The 17237-nt window shown below is 35.1% G+C and overlaps 1 protein-coding gene across 2 annotated transcripts in view; it reads right to left on the reverse strand.

The window, feature by feature from the left end:
* The window catches only part of FCHO2 (FCH and mu domain containing endocytic adaptor 2), an 85805-nt gene that overhangs the window by 13165 nt on the left and 55403 nt on the right, over nt 1–17237 (reverse strand). The window contains exons 12-19 of one of the 2 annotated variants that reach the window (XM_005155025.4): nt 16176–16230; nt 13570–13748; nt 12976–12987; nt 12539–12563; nt 11583–11625; nt 10799–10893; nt 6393–6496; nt 4253–4382 (exon numbers count right to left, since the gene is read on the reverse strand). In XM_005155025.4, coding sequence (XP_005155082.2) covers nt 4253–4382; nt 6393–6496; nt 10799–10893; nt 11583–11625; nt 12539–12563; nt 12976–12987; nt 13570–13748; nt 16176–16230 — 643 coding nt within the window. Of the gene's footprint in view, nt 1–4252; nt 4383–6392; nt 6497–10798; nt 10894–11582; nt 11626–12538; nt 12564–12975; nt 12991–13569; nt 13749–16175; nt 16231–17237 lie in introns of both variants that reach the window. The other variant, XM_031054255.2, reaches the window with a different exon arrangement.

A 17237-nucleotide genomic window follows, 5' to 3' on the forward strand; every position in this document is an offset into this window, starting at 1 on the left:
CAAGAAAATATGTGAGACAAAGGAACATGTCATTAAAATAGCTATTGGTGAAATTGAAATAAACAGATCCAAAGGAAATCAGACATTGACTAGAATACTTAAAAAAATTCCTACTGTATGCTTACTGTATGGAAAAATGTATGATTAAATGGTCATGGAAATGCAAAGAATTCACTTACAGTATGCATGAGCTTAAATGCAAATACATTAATATTACACCTTATAAGTTATCTGATAAACATTCTTCTAATTATTTTTGACAACAAAGGTTCCCAAGCAGAAGTTGTTGGAGAAGCCTTTACAGATGCTTGGCCAACACAATACAGTTCCAATGCAAAGCTAGAAAAATGAACTCAGATCTCCTGGTAAGGCTTTTTGAAATGCATGTGTACAAATAACGAAACTGTTGTCATAGGATTTTACATTTCACCAATTCTCTATATGTGTACCAAATATAAAAGACAATACTGGAAGTTCTATATTTTTATTAGTACAGCAGTGTAGGGCATCTTACTAATTTCTTATAGCACTGCTGAAATGTATCACATAATATTAACTATCACAAAGGAAGCACAATCCTTTCTCATGAGCAAAATGAGATTTTTTCTCTTATACCAAAAAGCAGAAACAAAACACTTCAATATAATATTTCTCATGGTAAACTAATTCTATTTACTCTAAAACAGTGGCTGTGCCTTGTGAGCTCTTTCAGAAGCAAAAATAAAGTTGGGACCTTGTTCTTCACACAGTGACTAATATGAGATATTAGACCTTAAATCCAGAGATAAGTGAAAGAAGTAGTAACAACAAGAGAGTAAAAGACAGGAGTTGGTCTTCTTCTGCTGCCTTATACCTCACACCTCACTCTTCATCGTGGTTTCTTGCCTAAGGTAGTAAATTGCTCTAAATATTCTCAGCATCATGAAAGAAAAAGATCTAGTGCAACACTGAGTCCTCCTTAGACTGAAAGTGATACTCTAGTCACAGGTGTTCAGAAATTCTTAGCTGAATGAAATATTATGATGCTCTCTCCAAAACACTGGTGTATTTATTTTTTCAGTATGAACAGTAGGTTGTGTTTATTGATTCTTTCAGACAATACAAGGGTCATGTTTCCAAAGTTTTCCTTTTCTCCCTGAAGCTTACCAATAAAAGCTGTGATTCTCAATAATCTCAGGAATCTAGAAATCACAATTTCAAGAAGTAAATGTGCAATAAAATAACGAGTTAACAGTAATCAGAAATTCTGTTTGGTGAAATACTGAATTCCAGAAGTATTTTCCACTAAGGTGAAAATATGCACTCAATGATTTTGGCACTAAGGTAGCCGGGGTGTTTTACCTTCTTTTTCTCCCAGTTTACTAAGGAAGAACAAACAGTTGCAAGCAGATAGGAGGTGATTACCATGCGTTATGTCAGATTGCTTACTGATGCATATTTTTAAATCTTTACTTATGTGTTTGTGTATATTTTTATATTGATGTTTGTGATGCAGAGTAATGCAAAGATATAAATGATACTCTGATGCGTGAAAGACAAATACTGATTTCTTTACTGAAGAGTGAATTTTATTAACAACAGTATTTTCAGGGGTTTTTTTGGAAACACCAAAGCAAACAAATAAAAGTATATAAATTTCTCTGAGATGTATTTGAGGGACTACAAATATGACAGCTTTTCTCTCTAATTTGCTCTGCCCTCACTGTTTATGACCCATTAATTCATCAATTCTATGTGTTTTTGTAAAACCTAGTAAATGGAAGCAAATAACTGCTTAGCTCTGTAAGTCATTGTTTTGTTGCCTTGCTGCTGAAGAGACAAAGCAATGCAGTAATATCCAGCTTCAGAACCTTCCACACCTGCTGTGAGCTCTCAGAGGGAGGCTGTGTCAAGGGAGCCTTGTGGCATTTCAGGCTGCAGCTCAGCCCAAGCTTCCAGTTATAGCACCTTCAGCAGTGACAGCAAAGCTGACTTCAATGCCCTACCACCTGTCTCTGCCCTAGCCACCATTAACAGTCCCTGAACTGTGCTGACACAAGAGCTGACATGAACATGCAAACAGTTGCAGTGACACACCCAGGGAGGTTGCCAAGCTGCAGAATAAGACTGCATCCTTGGTCATAGAAAGGGAAAACAAACAAACCTATCAAATGGCTTTAGTTCAGCTTAGGAACAATGATTCAGACAATTTTAATACTGGCTAAAAGGCTGTCATGAAAAAAAATTATTTTACAACAGTTACCTTTGTCATCTGTATTTTCAAACAACTGTGCTACATGTAAGTATAGAAACGTTTTTACTACTTGTCTTAAGACTGTCTAAGTAAAAAAGTACTCACTTTACTTGAAAGAAAGTAGTATAGACAAACCAAAGAAGCAAGGGCAAGTTTCAGTTTGTTTGGGGCAGAGAAGGGATAGACAGAAGATTATGTTATGTAAAAGCAGTTACATCAAGTTTTGGTGATTTCAGCAACATATAACTTGCTATGTAGTTGAGCTTTCAGGCTACTTGTATCTGCCAGATACTAGAAATAGCTGGACAAACTTGTTTCAAAAGTACAACTTTATTAGGTGCAGTATATTAGGATGATTAGTTAACATGTAAATCTGCTTTGAATACAATACCTGGTGGTGTCTCACAAAGCTTTTCAATTGTAGGAAGATTTCCAATCAAAAGATCATCCTCTATTACATTTAAATAAAACAAAACATTGCAAGAAAACAAAGTATTTCAAGCAAAAATAATGTTAAAAATTAATATATACATAAATACTTTGTAAATTAAGGCTAAAGCATAAAAGAAGCATTCCATTATGCATGCCTTAAAGTTAACTTGGAAAAAAATAATTAGTCAGCTCTATTATTTTGAACAAATGGGGTAACAGAAACACTATTGTGCAAAAGTCAAAAGAATACAGACACTAGTGCAGAGTATATTCTCATGCCCATAGTCTTTTGACTATTTGCACTGTCCTTCCCAGCTCTTCAGGACTATTTAGTTATTACAGTCAATGCAGACAAAACTGTCCTTGTTTACTTTTTCTGGGCCCAGTGAATAAACTTGTCAAACCTCAGTGTCAGCACACACCTCCTTACCTCCTCCCTCACGTCATGATTTCACTGTCACTGTCTCCAATAACACACACACTCACAGCTGGGGCTATTGATGCTGCTGCCACCAACTTTGGGTTCCTTGGTGCTGAGGCCTGAGGATGTGAGCCTGGATGAACTTTGGCAACCAAAATATCAGTTATGTTTCTATGATGCTTCTCTGCATTTGGGAAACTGGTGGACACTGAACTGTAACACCTAAGGCTAGGCAAACCTTATTAGCTTTTGACTTGCACAGTTGGAAACAGTTGCACTATTTTCAGTGTATAACTGGCACTACTCCCACTAGAAGCCGTGAGGTGCTCTCCTGAGCTGCTGAGCCTGGGTGGGGAATCCTTGGCATCAGTAGCATTCACAGATAACTTAACTCAAAAATCTGATTTGGCTTGGGACTGAAGTGGTAATATAATCCGGAATAAAACATTCCAATTCTGCTACAGAAACAAGTTAAATGTCTTTAAAAAAGCCAAACCAACCACACAAAAACTATCCCCTAATAAGTCTCCTTTTTATTTGTTATAACCAAATATCAAATCTAAAGGACTTTCTTTTAAAAATAGGAGAAAACCTTCTGAAATTAGTGGCAACACATCAAAACTAATTTGCTTTTCATCGTCATCTTTTTGGTTTTTTTTTTTGCTTTTACTAAACACCTCTTTAGCTTACACACTTCACTAACTTGAAGAAAAAGATGCATTACCTTCATTATTTGGAAAATGCAATTACAGGATAGCAACAACAACAACAAAAAAACATAACAGAACTAAATTTTGCAAACATTTATGTTCATTCGATTTTTTCAGTTCCCAAAATATGTCTGCACTTACATAATCATCTTATATACTTATATAACTTACATATAATCTTCTGAACAAATATATGATAACATGTTGTGCTTGATGAATGAATGTACAAGCATACAAAATAAGAACTTGGAATATCAATTTTGAAAAATATTTCCTTAAAGAACATGCCACATCCCCTGTCAGTGTCATTTAAAAGCAGCATTGCAAAGGATGCTTTAAGTACCTAGACTGCACTCACATATGGAACACCTAACTCCAATGAGTGGCTTTCCTAACAGGTAGAACTTAATGGCAGAATTATGCTATTTCTAAAATAAAATGGTTAATTTAACTTACCAACTGTAGGTGTGTTTGCTGCACTGAGAGAAGCAGAAGAGGATATGGAGGAAATGCTCTCTGCACGTGCCAAGGGAGCTGCAGGAGGTGGACTGGAGTTAGAGGTCAGTGGAGGGCTGAATGGCCTGGGCTGAACAAAAGAGATTACAAGAGCATTACACAAAGTGATTATAAAGTGATGAAAGACTGTAAATAGAAGTTCTTCATTTCATGCCCCAATCAATTCCATAGTGTTTCTCAGCATAGCCTCCTTAATGCTTTGTCTACCCTAATATTTTGTGTAAATCTGAGAAACCACATTTCCCATTATAATCAATTCCATTATTTCATAGATTACCATTATTAAGTTTTGCCTGGGTAGTTAAATCTAATATATTTTATTATGTAGCAGCCTGTCAATAACTGTGCAGTAACACAGTAGCAGAACCTAAGCCTACAGCCTTGTGTATGTGTGCAGCAAATGTGGATTTATAGAGCTAAAGGAGAGCTACTAACAAACTGGAAGTGAGTCCAGCAGAGGCCAAATAAAATAGCTGGAACTGAAGTACATGAGAGGGAGACAGGCTGAAGGACCCGGGTTTGTTCAGCCTGGAGCACAGAAGCCTAAGGAGAGATCTAGAAGCAGTCTCTCACTAGCTAAAAGGGTTTACAAAGAAAGTGGCATAAGGCTCTTCTCAGAGATGCAAGAGCTACAGCAAGGGAAATTTCAGCTGAACTTGGCAAAAACATTTCTTCTTGTAACCTCATGGTTAAACCCTGGGACAGGCTTGCCCAAAGACATTGTAAGATTTTCCTCTCCAGAGATTTTCAAAACTCAGCATGTCTCTGAGCAACATGATGAAATTTTGCAGTCAGTCCTTTTTTTGCGCAGGAGGCTGGCCCAGAGATTTTAAAATGTTCCTTCCGTACTAAATCTATAGAAGTTTTTATTATTTGCTTAACTGTTAGGTATTAAACTAATTAATGATTATTTTGGGATTAACCTATTGAGAAGGTACTGGAACCCTTGAAGCATCTATTTTGACTGAATAACTGTTTATTTTTATTTCAGTTCTATCACAGTTGTTGCTGGTTATGTGGCTTTTATGCAGATTATGGAAATTGTAAAAGGAGTTTATATATAATGACGACAACTGACAATCTTCTACTTGTATCCAGATAATGCCAATTTCTAAAACAACAGTATAAAAAGAATGTAGCTTTGTGCAGAATCATACTTCATAGCACTACAGTACTAGCTGAATTCTTCTATTTAATTATGACATAAAGAACAGAGTACTCAGTCTAAGAGCAATTACTACAGTTTTATACTGGAATGAGAAACGAATCTCGAAATTAACCCTATTCTCACCTTACAGAAATGCAAAATAATTTAAAAATATCTTAACTTTGTCAAAGTTATAAGACCATAATTTTGTCCATAACAAGAGTATGATGAAAATACTTGCTACTTTGAAATGACAGTAAGAGGATCTTAACCATGGTAACTTTTTTCCAAGTCAGTAAGTCAAATGAAACCTAAAGAATCCACAGAGAAGATTAAATGTGGCTTGGTGTGATATGTTGTCTGGTTGTTCGCAGTCTTTGCCACATTCCTTATCAGCAGGTGGACCCACACTGCAGACAGTGAGCAGTGTGCAACCTCTCACTATCTCTGATGGGCAGCTGCTGCCTCTACCTTGTCTACCAACCAATACAAAGAGTAGGGAGAAGTCACAGCAGGGCTACTTGTGTCAACACAGGACTTGATAAAGATCTACTTAATACCATTCATTCCCCAAAGCTTTGGTGATATCCCTAAATCAATGGAGCTTTGTTAATAACTTCACTAGTATTTAACATTTTAAAAACTTCAATTTTATACACATGCTAGCCTTTCATTAAATTACTGATTTGTTCAATTAAAAACATCCAGCTGATGCAAAAATTATGTTTCAGTCCTCTGTAGTTCTGTTAAGAATTATTTTGTTACAGTAATGCTATTGTGACAAACAACATCCATGTCTGTCTGACAGTGCTGAAAATCTGCTTGATTCCTTGAACATTAGCTGCAAAACAACTCCACTGTAACGGCATAAATTAATGGTATCTCTGACATCAAGTTACAATGGAAAATTAAAAAATCCCAATCAATACATACTATTTCATTAATCCCACTAAGTTTCCCAGTAGACAGCTTTGGTCTTGAAGCTGGCCTTGGAGGGGGTACAATGGTGCCTATAGAAAGAGGAGTTGTGGGCCTTGCTGAAAGAAAACAAATTTAAGGAAATAAATATTAGAAAGATCACACTGAACATTAATAGGTACTCACTTGAATTGAATAACTGGAAGTTCCGTTTCTAGTAGAAGTTGCCCCATGTTTTTGTAAACCTAACAGAAACAGCTAACAGATGGTGGCAGCAGTACAAAGATGCCACTCTTACAAAGTCACTTTTCTGAATAGAATTATATATCAAAATGTTAGATGCCATCCAATAAGTATGCCAGACATAAAATTAACTTCAAAATAGACTGAAATGTTAATGTATGTACAACTATGTTGTTGCAGCACATCCTATTATCTTCCTCAAATTATTCTGCATGACTCTTATTTAATTAAATCAGTTAATGATATTTAAAATACAACTTTAAATATGGAGATTTTTCAGGCATTCAGCATAACTCTGCTGTCATTTAAATATGGGAGTTTCATCACTGAGTTGGGAAGAAAGAACTTAGGATAATACTAACCTCATTCATCTTTAGAGTTGCAAACTCAAATGTTCCCAAAATAAATAATTTCTAAAATACCAATATTCCTTTAAAATTCTTATTATGTTCCAAGATGACAGTGCATGCTAAACACCGAGTAGTCTGCTGCATTATTACAGGTATATTCTGTGAGTCATGGCACACTTGCCCATATGCACTTTTCCTTTGCCCTATTAGTATGTAGCATTACCATGGTATCATCCACACTTCAAAATATGGGGTGTTAAAATGGAACAGTTTTAAAGTCAACTTATTTAACCTGAATTCTAATCTACACAAAGCTACTTAGGAATTGAATTGTTTTTGAAAAATCCATCACTTAATCTTTGAGATCTGACATCCCACAAAAATACATTCCTATTTCTAGAAAAGTAAAGCTCTGCATAGTTAAGAGAAAGCAATGCCTTTAATTGAATATTTTGAAATTTTCTTCTTATTTCAAGCTGAATATTTACTTCATTGTTCTAACTATCACAGATGTTGGTGCTAACAAGCAGTTTAGTACATTCGAAGTAAGAAGATGAGTTAATTTTAACGTCAGGTTACAATAATAACAAAAAGAAAAATGAGTCCAAAGCTTGCTTTCTGGAGTCAGTTATTAGCAAAGAGCAGTACACAATGCATGCTTGCCATACCCTTATTTGTATGAGCACAAGAAGACACTAAACTATAGTCCAGTAGTGCTGAAGATGATGTGGAAGAAATTTCAGCAGCAGTGACAGTTTCTTCAATGAATAATTGTTCACGGCATAGAGCATTACTGAAAAGGTCACTTTGATCCTCAGAAGCACAGCTGTTGGAAGAAGTCCCAAGCAAAGCAGAAGAGGCAAGGCAGGCACTTTCAGTTTTAAAATGCAATCTTTGGGGTTCCTTCTTGTCTGCGCTTGTGTGTCTAATTGTAAGAAGATCATCAGCAAAGGAAATCCACTGACTCTGAGACCATGAAGTACTGGTACTCTCTGATGGCGCTGCTGTAACACCAGATTTGCACAAAATGCCAATGCTAAAGTCTGGTGAAGATGGGCTTGCAGACCCAGAATCTGTCTGGTGTCCACACAAAGACTGACATACTCTACACCCAGGCAAATCAGTGGTAGATGAGGAGGAGCTCCTATTGTGCTCTCTTACTGTAGCTGAAGGAAAAGGGAAGAATTGAAACTAGGACCAACATTGAAAAGATAAAAATTTCAATATTCAAAAAAGTATTCAATATCCACTGCATGAGACTAGCCAGCATGAAAAGAACTGCTCTACTAGGCTAAAAATTCCACTTACAAATAAAACAGAAAAACCCCAGCCACATACTACATGTACTTCATTCATACTGCCAACCATGTCACTTCCCATTTTTTAAGTGAGCCAAAAAGTAATCTGTGTTTCTCTGCACTTAAGGCTCTACTTTCCTTATTCCTCCAACTTCGTCCCTGTCATGCTTTAACTTCCGCTCATCTTTGTGGTTTTGTTCAGGTGTCCTACTCCAGCTTTCTTCTTTTCATTTGTTTCAAAGTCATCCTATTCTGTTCCTTCTAAACATTTTTTTCTTCTTACCCTTAATATTTGTAATGTGAAGGCCCAACATAAATGGCTGTCCAGTGAATGAATGTAGACAATGCAGTCATGAGATCCTGTTTGATATTCTATCTGTATCAACCTGTATCTAGTGAGTTACTTTATGTACAAGGCATGATCCACCCCAGTTTGTTTCCTCTCTCATCCTACAGTCTTCAGGCTGTTGGAAAACAGGAGTTTTCCACAAGTATTCCCTGCATTTGGCTGTTGCCTGTTGCAGTAGATGACAAAAGAAGCATAAAAAGCAAAGGTTAGTCAGTTCTCAACATCTTGCAGATTGGCAAAGCTAGGACAATGTCAGAGTGACATACAGAATCAAAAAGCAGCAACAAGTTTAAAAGTTCAGATAAAAAGTATAGGTGTCCTCTTTACAGTGGCCCTTTTGCTATGAAAAAGTGCATAATATAAGCCAACAAACATGTCTTTCCTCTTCTAATAAATATTTTAAATATTACTCAAAGGCTTTAAAGTACTACTAAAAAACCTGTTCCAAAAAACAATGTGAAAATGTTCAAAACTATTTTAAAAATACATATGGATGAAAATGAGGAAGATAAATAAAAAGAACCAATCTTACAATATCAATAGTTGGCTAAAAAAAATTTCTCTTTTGTTTGTTCAAGATAACAAAGTTAGCTTAAGCTTCTAATAAAGCAAGACTATTAATGGATGACCAAAGTTTACTTCTGTGCTGCATAAACCACTGTCTGCTCAAATACCATGGGGCAGTTTAAGCGTTCAATGATTAACACAGAGTTACAAAAGAATAGCTAAAGAAATGTTTCAACAGTAAAAAGAGAACAGTAATCTGTGGGACATGCTACACCAGGGTATACAGAACAACTAACTCATGTAAATTAAATTTTTGATGGAGATTTTTCAAAGCTTTAAGCATCAATTTACCTATATTAACCTTCAAGTTGAAGATAAAACACTGACTTCTAGAAAATACAATCAGATCAGAGCCATTTTTTAAGTTTTCAGAAATAAGGTGCAGGTTAGTGAGCATCAGAACTTGATTTAAACAACAATATAAACTACATCAATCCAGTATTTCCCCCCCCCCCCCCCGAACATATTAGTAATTTGTTATATGTTTGGACACTTACTTTCTACTTAACTCCATGGATCATTTCACAAGTGTAAATATCTTAGTTAACTCCTAGAACAACAATCCTTTAAATGATTATTTAGCAGATAAAATTTGCCAAAGCAGAGATGCCTGATACCAGCTTTCTCACAGGACATATTCCACCAATTTCAATTAAATGTAGGGGTCTGTGCATAAGCCTTTCACATATGATGGCTTGGGTAGGTGGCTCCCCCAAGACGTGGCTTCAGAGAGTGTTACAGATCCCAATTCCCTGTCATTACTCATAAACCAGAGAACACTTTCTCCACAGTTCTGCTGACAAGAAGGCAGCAGAACTGTGTACAGGAAGGACTGTACTGGCATTTCCCACCCTGCTTTGAATTTCCAGCCATGAACAACTGGATACAGTAACAACTACCAGCATAGCAAATTGTGTCATTGGCCTTGCTCTGCAGACTCTTAACATGAGACCAAAAGCTAGTAAAACAGCTTTTGGGAAAGAACCACTTCTTTTCAGCATATTCAAGTAATACATACTTCTGTATAATTTATCCTTAAATATGCTATAGATTGGAAGACACTAGCCAATAATAGTGGCTGCTTACCTAAATCTAATGATTTTCAAAAGCTAGATTTGTTAAAAATAAAAATTTAAAGGAACACAAATGTATAATGAAAGACTAAGTTCCACTTAAAATCTGAAAGGTTACATAGAAATACTGATTGCTGCTAAAAGGACATTACTAAGGCTGAGAAGAATTAACTCTAGTTGTGCAGAATTCCCCTATTGATACACGTATTCTTCCTTACTGTTCATTAATCTGTATGATCAAGCACAGAGGAAAACAGCTAGAAAGTCATGACTGTGAACAAAGAAGGGAGGTCTATTATAATTTTTGGTATATGGATACATAGTTAAAAGAAACAGTGAACAATGCCTTTCTCAGGCATGTGAGAGGAGTCTCTACATTAAGACAGGAGAGGCTGGAAAACAGACACAGAGTAGGTAGACTGAAAAAGAAAGTACACTGCTTTACAAAATTCTTTCAATAGTCTAAGCATGTCCCCTTGCAATAACAACAGAACACCTTGAAGTATATAGACAAAATGTTTTCTACTATCAAATATTTTACCTGAGGATGATGAGGATGCCAAAGAAGCTGAAGAGGAAGATTCAAGAGAACTGCTGAAAAGTGGGTCCCATGCAAGGAGGTCACTGTTCATCTTCCTATATTAGGAGTTACAATTGGAATATAAATGAAAGATGTATATATTAATAAATATCAAGCTATAACTTTGGTAGTAGTTTGATAATACAGTAAACATAATATGTTAAATAAATGTGATAAATTCTTCATCAGTTAAGTCTTTGCATATAAAAATAAGAAGTACTTACAAATTGCAGGTGGAGGAACTGATAAGGAGACTAACTGAACTGACATTTTGATGTGATTTTGTGTGTGGACATACTTAATAATGTCAGTTAAAGGATTATAATTTTCAAAGAGACATACATCTTCAAGTATTGCTGTATATACATTTATAAACAATGTATACAGACCTTTCCAAATATGGGGCTTGTAATCTTAAAACACTTTACCATTGAATACTACAGGATAAAAACTAAACCTGTCTTATCTAAAACCTGAGATTTTAATAAAACCCAATATTTTGTAATCATGTCATTATAAGTAACAATTCAGATGAATGACAATGAAGCAAACAGATTAGACGGGAGAAACAAATTAATAGAAACCTCAATTGTTACATAATTTCCTCCTTCTGATGCAATAGATGCCTGAATTAAAATAGCAGTCGGCTGATATTTCCAATGAGTTTCTGAGTATTATATCAATATCAAAGTAAGACCAAATTATCATGAAACTGTTTCTGACAGAATTTTAAACTTGAACTTACTCATTAGTTGGAGCAGAAAGCTTTGATTTTGTTGATTCTTCACCTAAACAAAAGACACAGTATTAATGCCAAAGCTGTGACAATCTAAAATAAAAAAAATCAGCTTCATTAGAAGAAGATAGAGAATATAATCATTAAAAAAAATTCTTCACTGTAAGGGTGGTAATTTATTGGAACAACTCCCAGGGAAGTGGTGGAATCTCTGGAAATGTTCAAACATAGTGTAGATGAGGCCGTCAGTGACATGGCTTAGGTGTGGACTTGGGAGTCCTGGTGAAACAGTTGGACTTGATCTTAAATGTCTTTTACAACCTAGTTAATTCTATAATTAACGGTTGCTGTTCAAAACTACTTATGAATTATTAAAGTGACAAAGAGAAAATGCATTTTTTTCATAATACAAATTCAGGTAGTCCTGAAATACATTCTAGTAAGAGAGGACTACACAAAGCAATGCATTTCTGGAGGAAGTTTTTTTCACTTGAAATTTCTTCCTTGAGTTATACTGCTTACTTCAATATAATTCTTCAGCAAATCTGGCTTGATTTTCCACTGGAAGAAACCCTACAGCATAGAGACTAATGCTCTGTCTCCAGGGCCACCTTTTAAGTGTTTGACTATAAAATAGAGAGAGTGTGCTTTGCTAGTTTTTGGATCACACTAAACTTGAGTGGGTAGAAGGGTTTTAAGAACAGTAGCCTTTTCCACGGAGTCCTCCCTTTGGTTCTTGGATATGTTCCCTATCACTGTCACAGCCAAACTTATCTGTTTATCAGAATAGGGAACACCCAAGTATATTAAAAAAGAAGAAGTATCTAGAACTGACAAGAGACTTTTTTTTTAGTTAATATATAGATACTTAAGAAGCTTATTTCTTCAGCAGTTAAAAAAAATCTATTTTGATGCTATGTTAAAAACCTAACATAAATAGATAAAAGTTAAAGACTCATACTTACTGGATAAATTTTGATTCATTTGTGCCTGAAACAGGAAAAAATAAATTTGGAATAAATTTTTGTACTGTCAATCAAATGCCCTATAATCCCAGGGTTCTTATTTCCACTAACTTTCTATGAGACACTTTGCTTTCAGTGCCAGGCAAAAAAGTTTGCAGAGGACCAGAACATAAGCCAAGACAGTGGCTTAAGACATGCAAGCAGTGCACACCTGCCACACGAGTAAGGCAGGGCAGGAATGAGCACTGAGGAGCTGACAAAGGGAGCTGTATTACTAAATCCCTTTACAGGCTGAGACAGTAAAATTAAATAGCTTATATATCACAACATATATATGAAAAGAAAAATTACTAAGGTTCTCCCAGTGACTCCCTTCACATACTACACCTACTTGGGTTTAATTTATAAATGTGAATAAAGAGCCTTACTGTACTTACAGGACTGTGTCTCTGCTTTCAAAATGTGAGGGGGAAAAAATGGAAAAATAATCATTATTATTTTTATATATTATGCACAATATTTTCTTAATATCAAAACCATTATTATTTTGATCTGAACATTGCACTACCATACTTTACTACTATTTATTTGTAATATCATCTCATGATATAAACGGTAATCATTCTGTGGATTGGCAGAATATATCAATAAAACTTCACTGTAAATGCTACATGTATCTCTATTATATGATCCGCTTTAAAGTTCTGTATATTACTGAATGCTAATAAGTAGACTATGTTAAAAGTATGCTCAGCTAACTCCACAATGTAGTGAAATGTCTTGGTGTGGCAACAGCAGAAAGACAAGGACTGCGCACACCCAAGACTCAAAGGAAAGTTAAAATCTGAGAAGGGAGAATTACTCAATGTTACACTGCAATAAAATGTACCAAAGATGACCTAGTACACAAGAAAAACAGAATCATTGAACTTAAACCTAGAATAAATTTTGAACAGTAAGACATACATCTACACTACAGACTCTTTACCACTCTTCTGCACATTAAAAATACCAGGAATAAAGCAACTTACAGATATTGCTGGAGAAAGAGTGATGTTCCCTATAGATACTTTTAATTCATCCAAGGAAGGCACAGTATATTGAGAGCTGTTATTTGGCTGAACGGGTTTTATTTCTACATGGAACCTTCTGGGTTCATCATCTTCAGAATCAGAATCACTGCTTGAATAGAAATGGTTCTCTTTGGAATGTTTTTCTCAGTTAAGGTAGAAATGCTTCAAGTTCATCTGCTTAATCCATTTCATAATTACACTCAACAAAATGCTCATATTATGTCAACACCACAGATAAATAACGCTGCCTAACCTCGTTCTGTGGTTATACAGACACTTCAAACACAACCACTGTCCAAAATTCACAACTCAGAGTTAAAATTCTCATTCATCTTCATAATGGTATTCTGTTCTAAAAGGTAACTATGCTCAAACCTGAACATTGGCATCTTTGAAGGCATCAGTATAAATTAAAGATACTACAGTAGCAACAGTTCTGCATGTTAAATTTATGACTTTTAAGACAAAACCAGGGATCCTAACACACATATGAAAAATGCAGGAATACTTTTAAACCATGTGAAGGTAAGTCCTAGCCCACAGTAACTGTACAAAGCATTAACAACAGAGGAAGGAGTGGCAGCCAATATTATTTGCCCCTTTTGTAAACCGATACTAAAAGTTCTGCAAGAAAGGATGGAAGTTACACAGAAGGCTGCACAGCAAACTGAATGTCAGTTGCTTTAAATTGTCATCTTTAAAAAAAAAAAAACCTGAGATAACTCAGCTCTCAAATAATCAAAATATGCAGATGAATTTAGCCTTAGTTCTTTATATGCACAAGAGCTGCACTGAAGAAAAGCTCTGAAAGACCTATGCTAAGTCTTTAAAGATAGTGGTTTTGACAAAAAAGAATTTGAAAATTTTCCTCTACTTAAAAGTTTTGTATTGCCTATGGGAAGCACACACATTCTAAAACTTGCTTCTGCTATTTTCACTTGGAAATATACCAGCCATTTGAATTAAATATCTTCAAACTATTCCCTGACAAAAATTAAACCTGAACCTTAAAGACATTCCAAATGCATTTCAGCTGAAAGTATCCGTGAAGTCAAATGTCTTCATCTTACAGCTTATCTGTCTCCCAGAATGGATCATACCTAGAAAAGTAAGCTTCAAAGACAAGTCAGTTTTCATTTCATCAAAACATTTCTGGTCTTGGAAGTTATCACCAAATTTCAAGATTTATTTCCTATGAATCAGGCAGCTCTTGTAGAATGCTTTTCCGACACTTAAGACTGGACTTACGAAGACTAACTTCTATTACACTTATATAATTTCCTCCAATAAAACATCTGAAGAATTCCAATCAGTAGAACAAATATTCACTCTTGGAAGCTGAGGGAAAAAAGAGGAAGAGAACTGATGAATTCCTGAATCTGGTAAAGATTTTCAGGAGCTGAAGTACCTGGTTGACAGGGATTGCAAATCACTAAGCTTTTTCACTGAGTGTATCGCCTTTTCTATTGTTTTACAAGAGAAAGTATAATGTAGAAAAGGATGCCCAGATCAATAATTTACAAAGCATGAATTTTATTCACTCCTCTCTCCTTTTCCTAAGTATATGCAAAGCATGAAATAATGCCCTTCTCAGAACTGGATAAAAGTCTGTCACTTTTATATCAATTTTGTAAAAAGGAGATGCTTTTATTGCTACAGGTATCTTTCTGGTGGCAACAGAGGCATATTCTGCAAAGCTGATGAAAATAGAGAAGCTATGATGATGGACTTGTTCACTTTAAAGTGCTGTTTACTGCTTAAAAGTTTTTAGAATTTACAGTAATTGCTAAGTTTACCTTTTACTTGCAATACCCAGAGAATTCAGTGAATAGATTTTCAAAGATGAGCTATCTTACTAATATATTAGGCTTGCTTAGATCTACAGAAATTATTCCCAGCTCTTAGGTAGGGCTTCTCTGTTTCTGATGGGAGGAAAAAAGAAGACAGAATTTTTTCCTTCGAAGGAAAAGCAAAGAATCATGAGCCTCCATAAATAATGACTCATAAGAAAGAAATCTATTCTGCATATCAAAGCCATTAATAAAAACATAATAAAAGCTAGAAAAACCAGTTAGAAACAGCATGTGGTGTAATTACTTTATTAAGCAAAAGAAATTTTATTTGTAGACTGCTGGAGCTCCCAGTCTTTTTAAAGGTGTTATGAAGAAATGGGAGGGTGCAGGTATAGAACAGATAACCACTCTACTTAAAACAAGTTTACAGTATTTTATAAAATGTCAGAGAAACTTTTCAGGGAGAAAGATTTTCACAGTCACCTTAAAGCTTTTGTTCAGGGTTTTGGGTTTTTTTTCTACAGTTATACAAAAGCCATTCTCTTAAGGTTCCAAAGGTGGCAGATCTAATATTCAACATCTGCATACATACAAAATCTAAGAAAACCGAAATTTCGTACATTTTGCAAAAGTTATGAAAATTTCTTATGTTGGAACATAAGTACGAGAGTCATTCATCTTCCTTTACTTAATACTTTAGTCAATACTTCCTGTCTCCAAACAATTGCAATAACATCAAATGACTTAGCACAATAATAGTAAAAAGGATATCGTGGGTTGCTTCTGGTTTAATGCTGTATCCTTCATCATCTACATCAGGAATGTTCTAAAAACAACAACAGAAAATATTATCTTGACAAATAACTAAAACCCCTTCATGTTGTTCTTACATCAGATTGAATTTTGTATAATTGATAAACTAAAATTTGATTACAACAACTCATGAAAGTAATTGTTCTTAACCGTTTATTATTATAGTTATCTCAAATAATGATCAGTAGTTCAAAAGTAGTGTCATAGGAATAGAACAAAACAACCTCCAAATTTACCATAAAAACAGGCAAGTTTGAATGCATCTGCTTGTACTGGTATTCCATGAAAAGAAATCAACAGAAACATTTTAGCTTTACTACCGAGTGTTAAATAAGACTACAATTCTCTTGCACCAAACATTTTCCCAGTTTCTACTTTTAATTCTCTCAGCTAAGTTACTTTAGCCTCTGATAATGCAGGAGCAAAACCTTTTCTAAGTACTAGTCAATGCTTAAATATATGAGTAAAAGCATTCCAGATTACACAGGTTTCAACTTCCCCTCCCTCTTGAAAAGACAGTAAACACTGTTGCTTTACCAAAGAATATCCACAGTAATTAAGGCATGGATGAAACCTTTACGCAAGTGCTCAAAATTGGATTCTAAAGTTTTCCTTTACATATCTTCTATACCCATCCTGGATTTTCTAAGCTAATAAGGACAGAAAAGCCCACACATTACTGTGTATCTACAGTTAGTCCACAGGAACTGCTCGGATGCCTCTGTAAGTTTACTGCAAAAATTCACAACTCAAGTGGCTGAAAAATGTAGTGATTTCATCAGTTACAAGTTTCTCATAAAAGTTACAAGATTCATATAAAAAAGTGATTTGTTTTATGGTAGCAATCAGTTTATTGTTCTAGAATTTAGGTACTGGGAAGTAGTTTGGCTAATAGATATTACATATACAGTATGGCAAAAGTATACTTTGCTGTTATAAGACACGAGATCATAGAATGGTTTGGGTTGGAAGAGACTTTAAAGATCATTCAGTTCCACAGGCAAGGACAACTTTATCTAG

Source organism: Melopsittacus undulatus, chromosome Z (genome assembly GCF_012275295.1).
Source record: "Melopsittacus undulatus isolate bMelUnd1 chromosome Z, bMelUnd1.mat.Z, whole genome shotgun sequence".
In the NCBI taxonomy this organism is placed as follows: domain Eukaryota; kingdom Metazoa; phylum Chordata; class Aves; order Psittaciformes; family Psittaculidae; genus Melopsittacus; species Melopsittacus undulatus.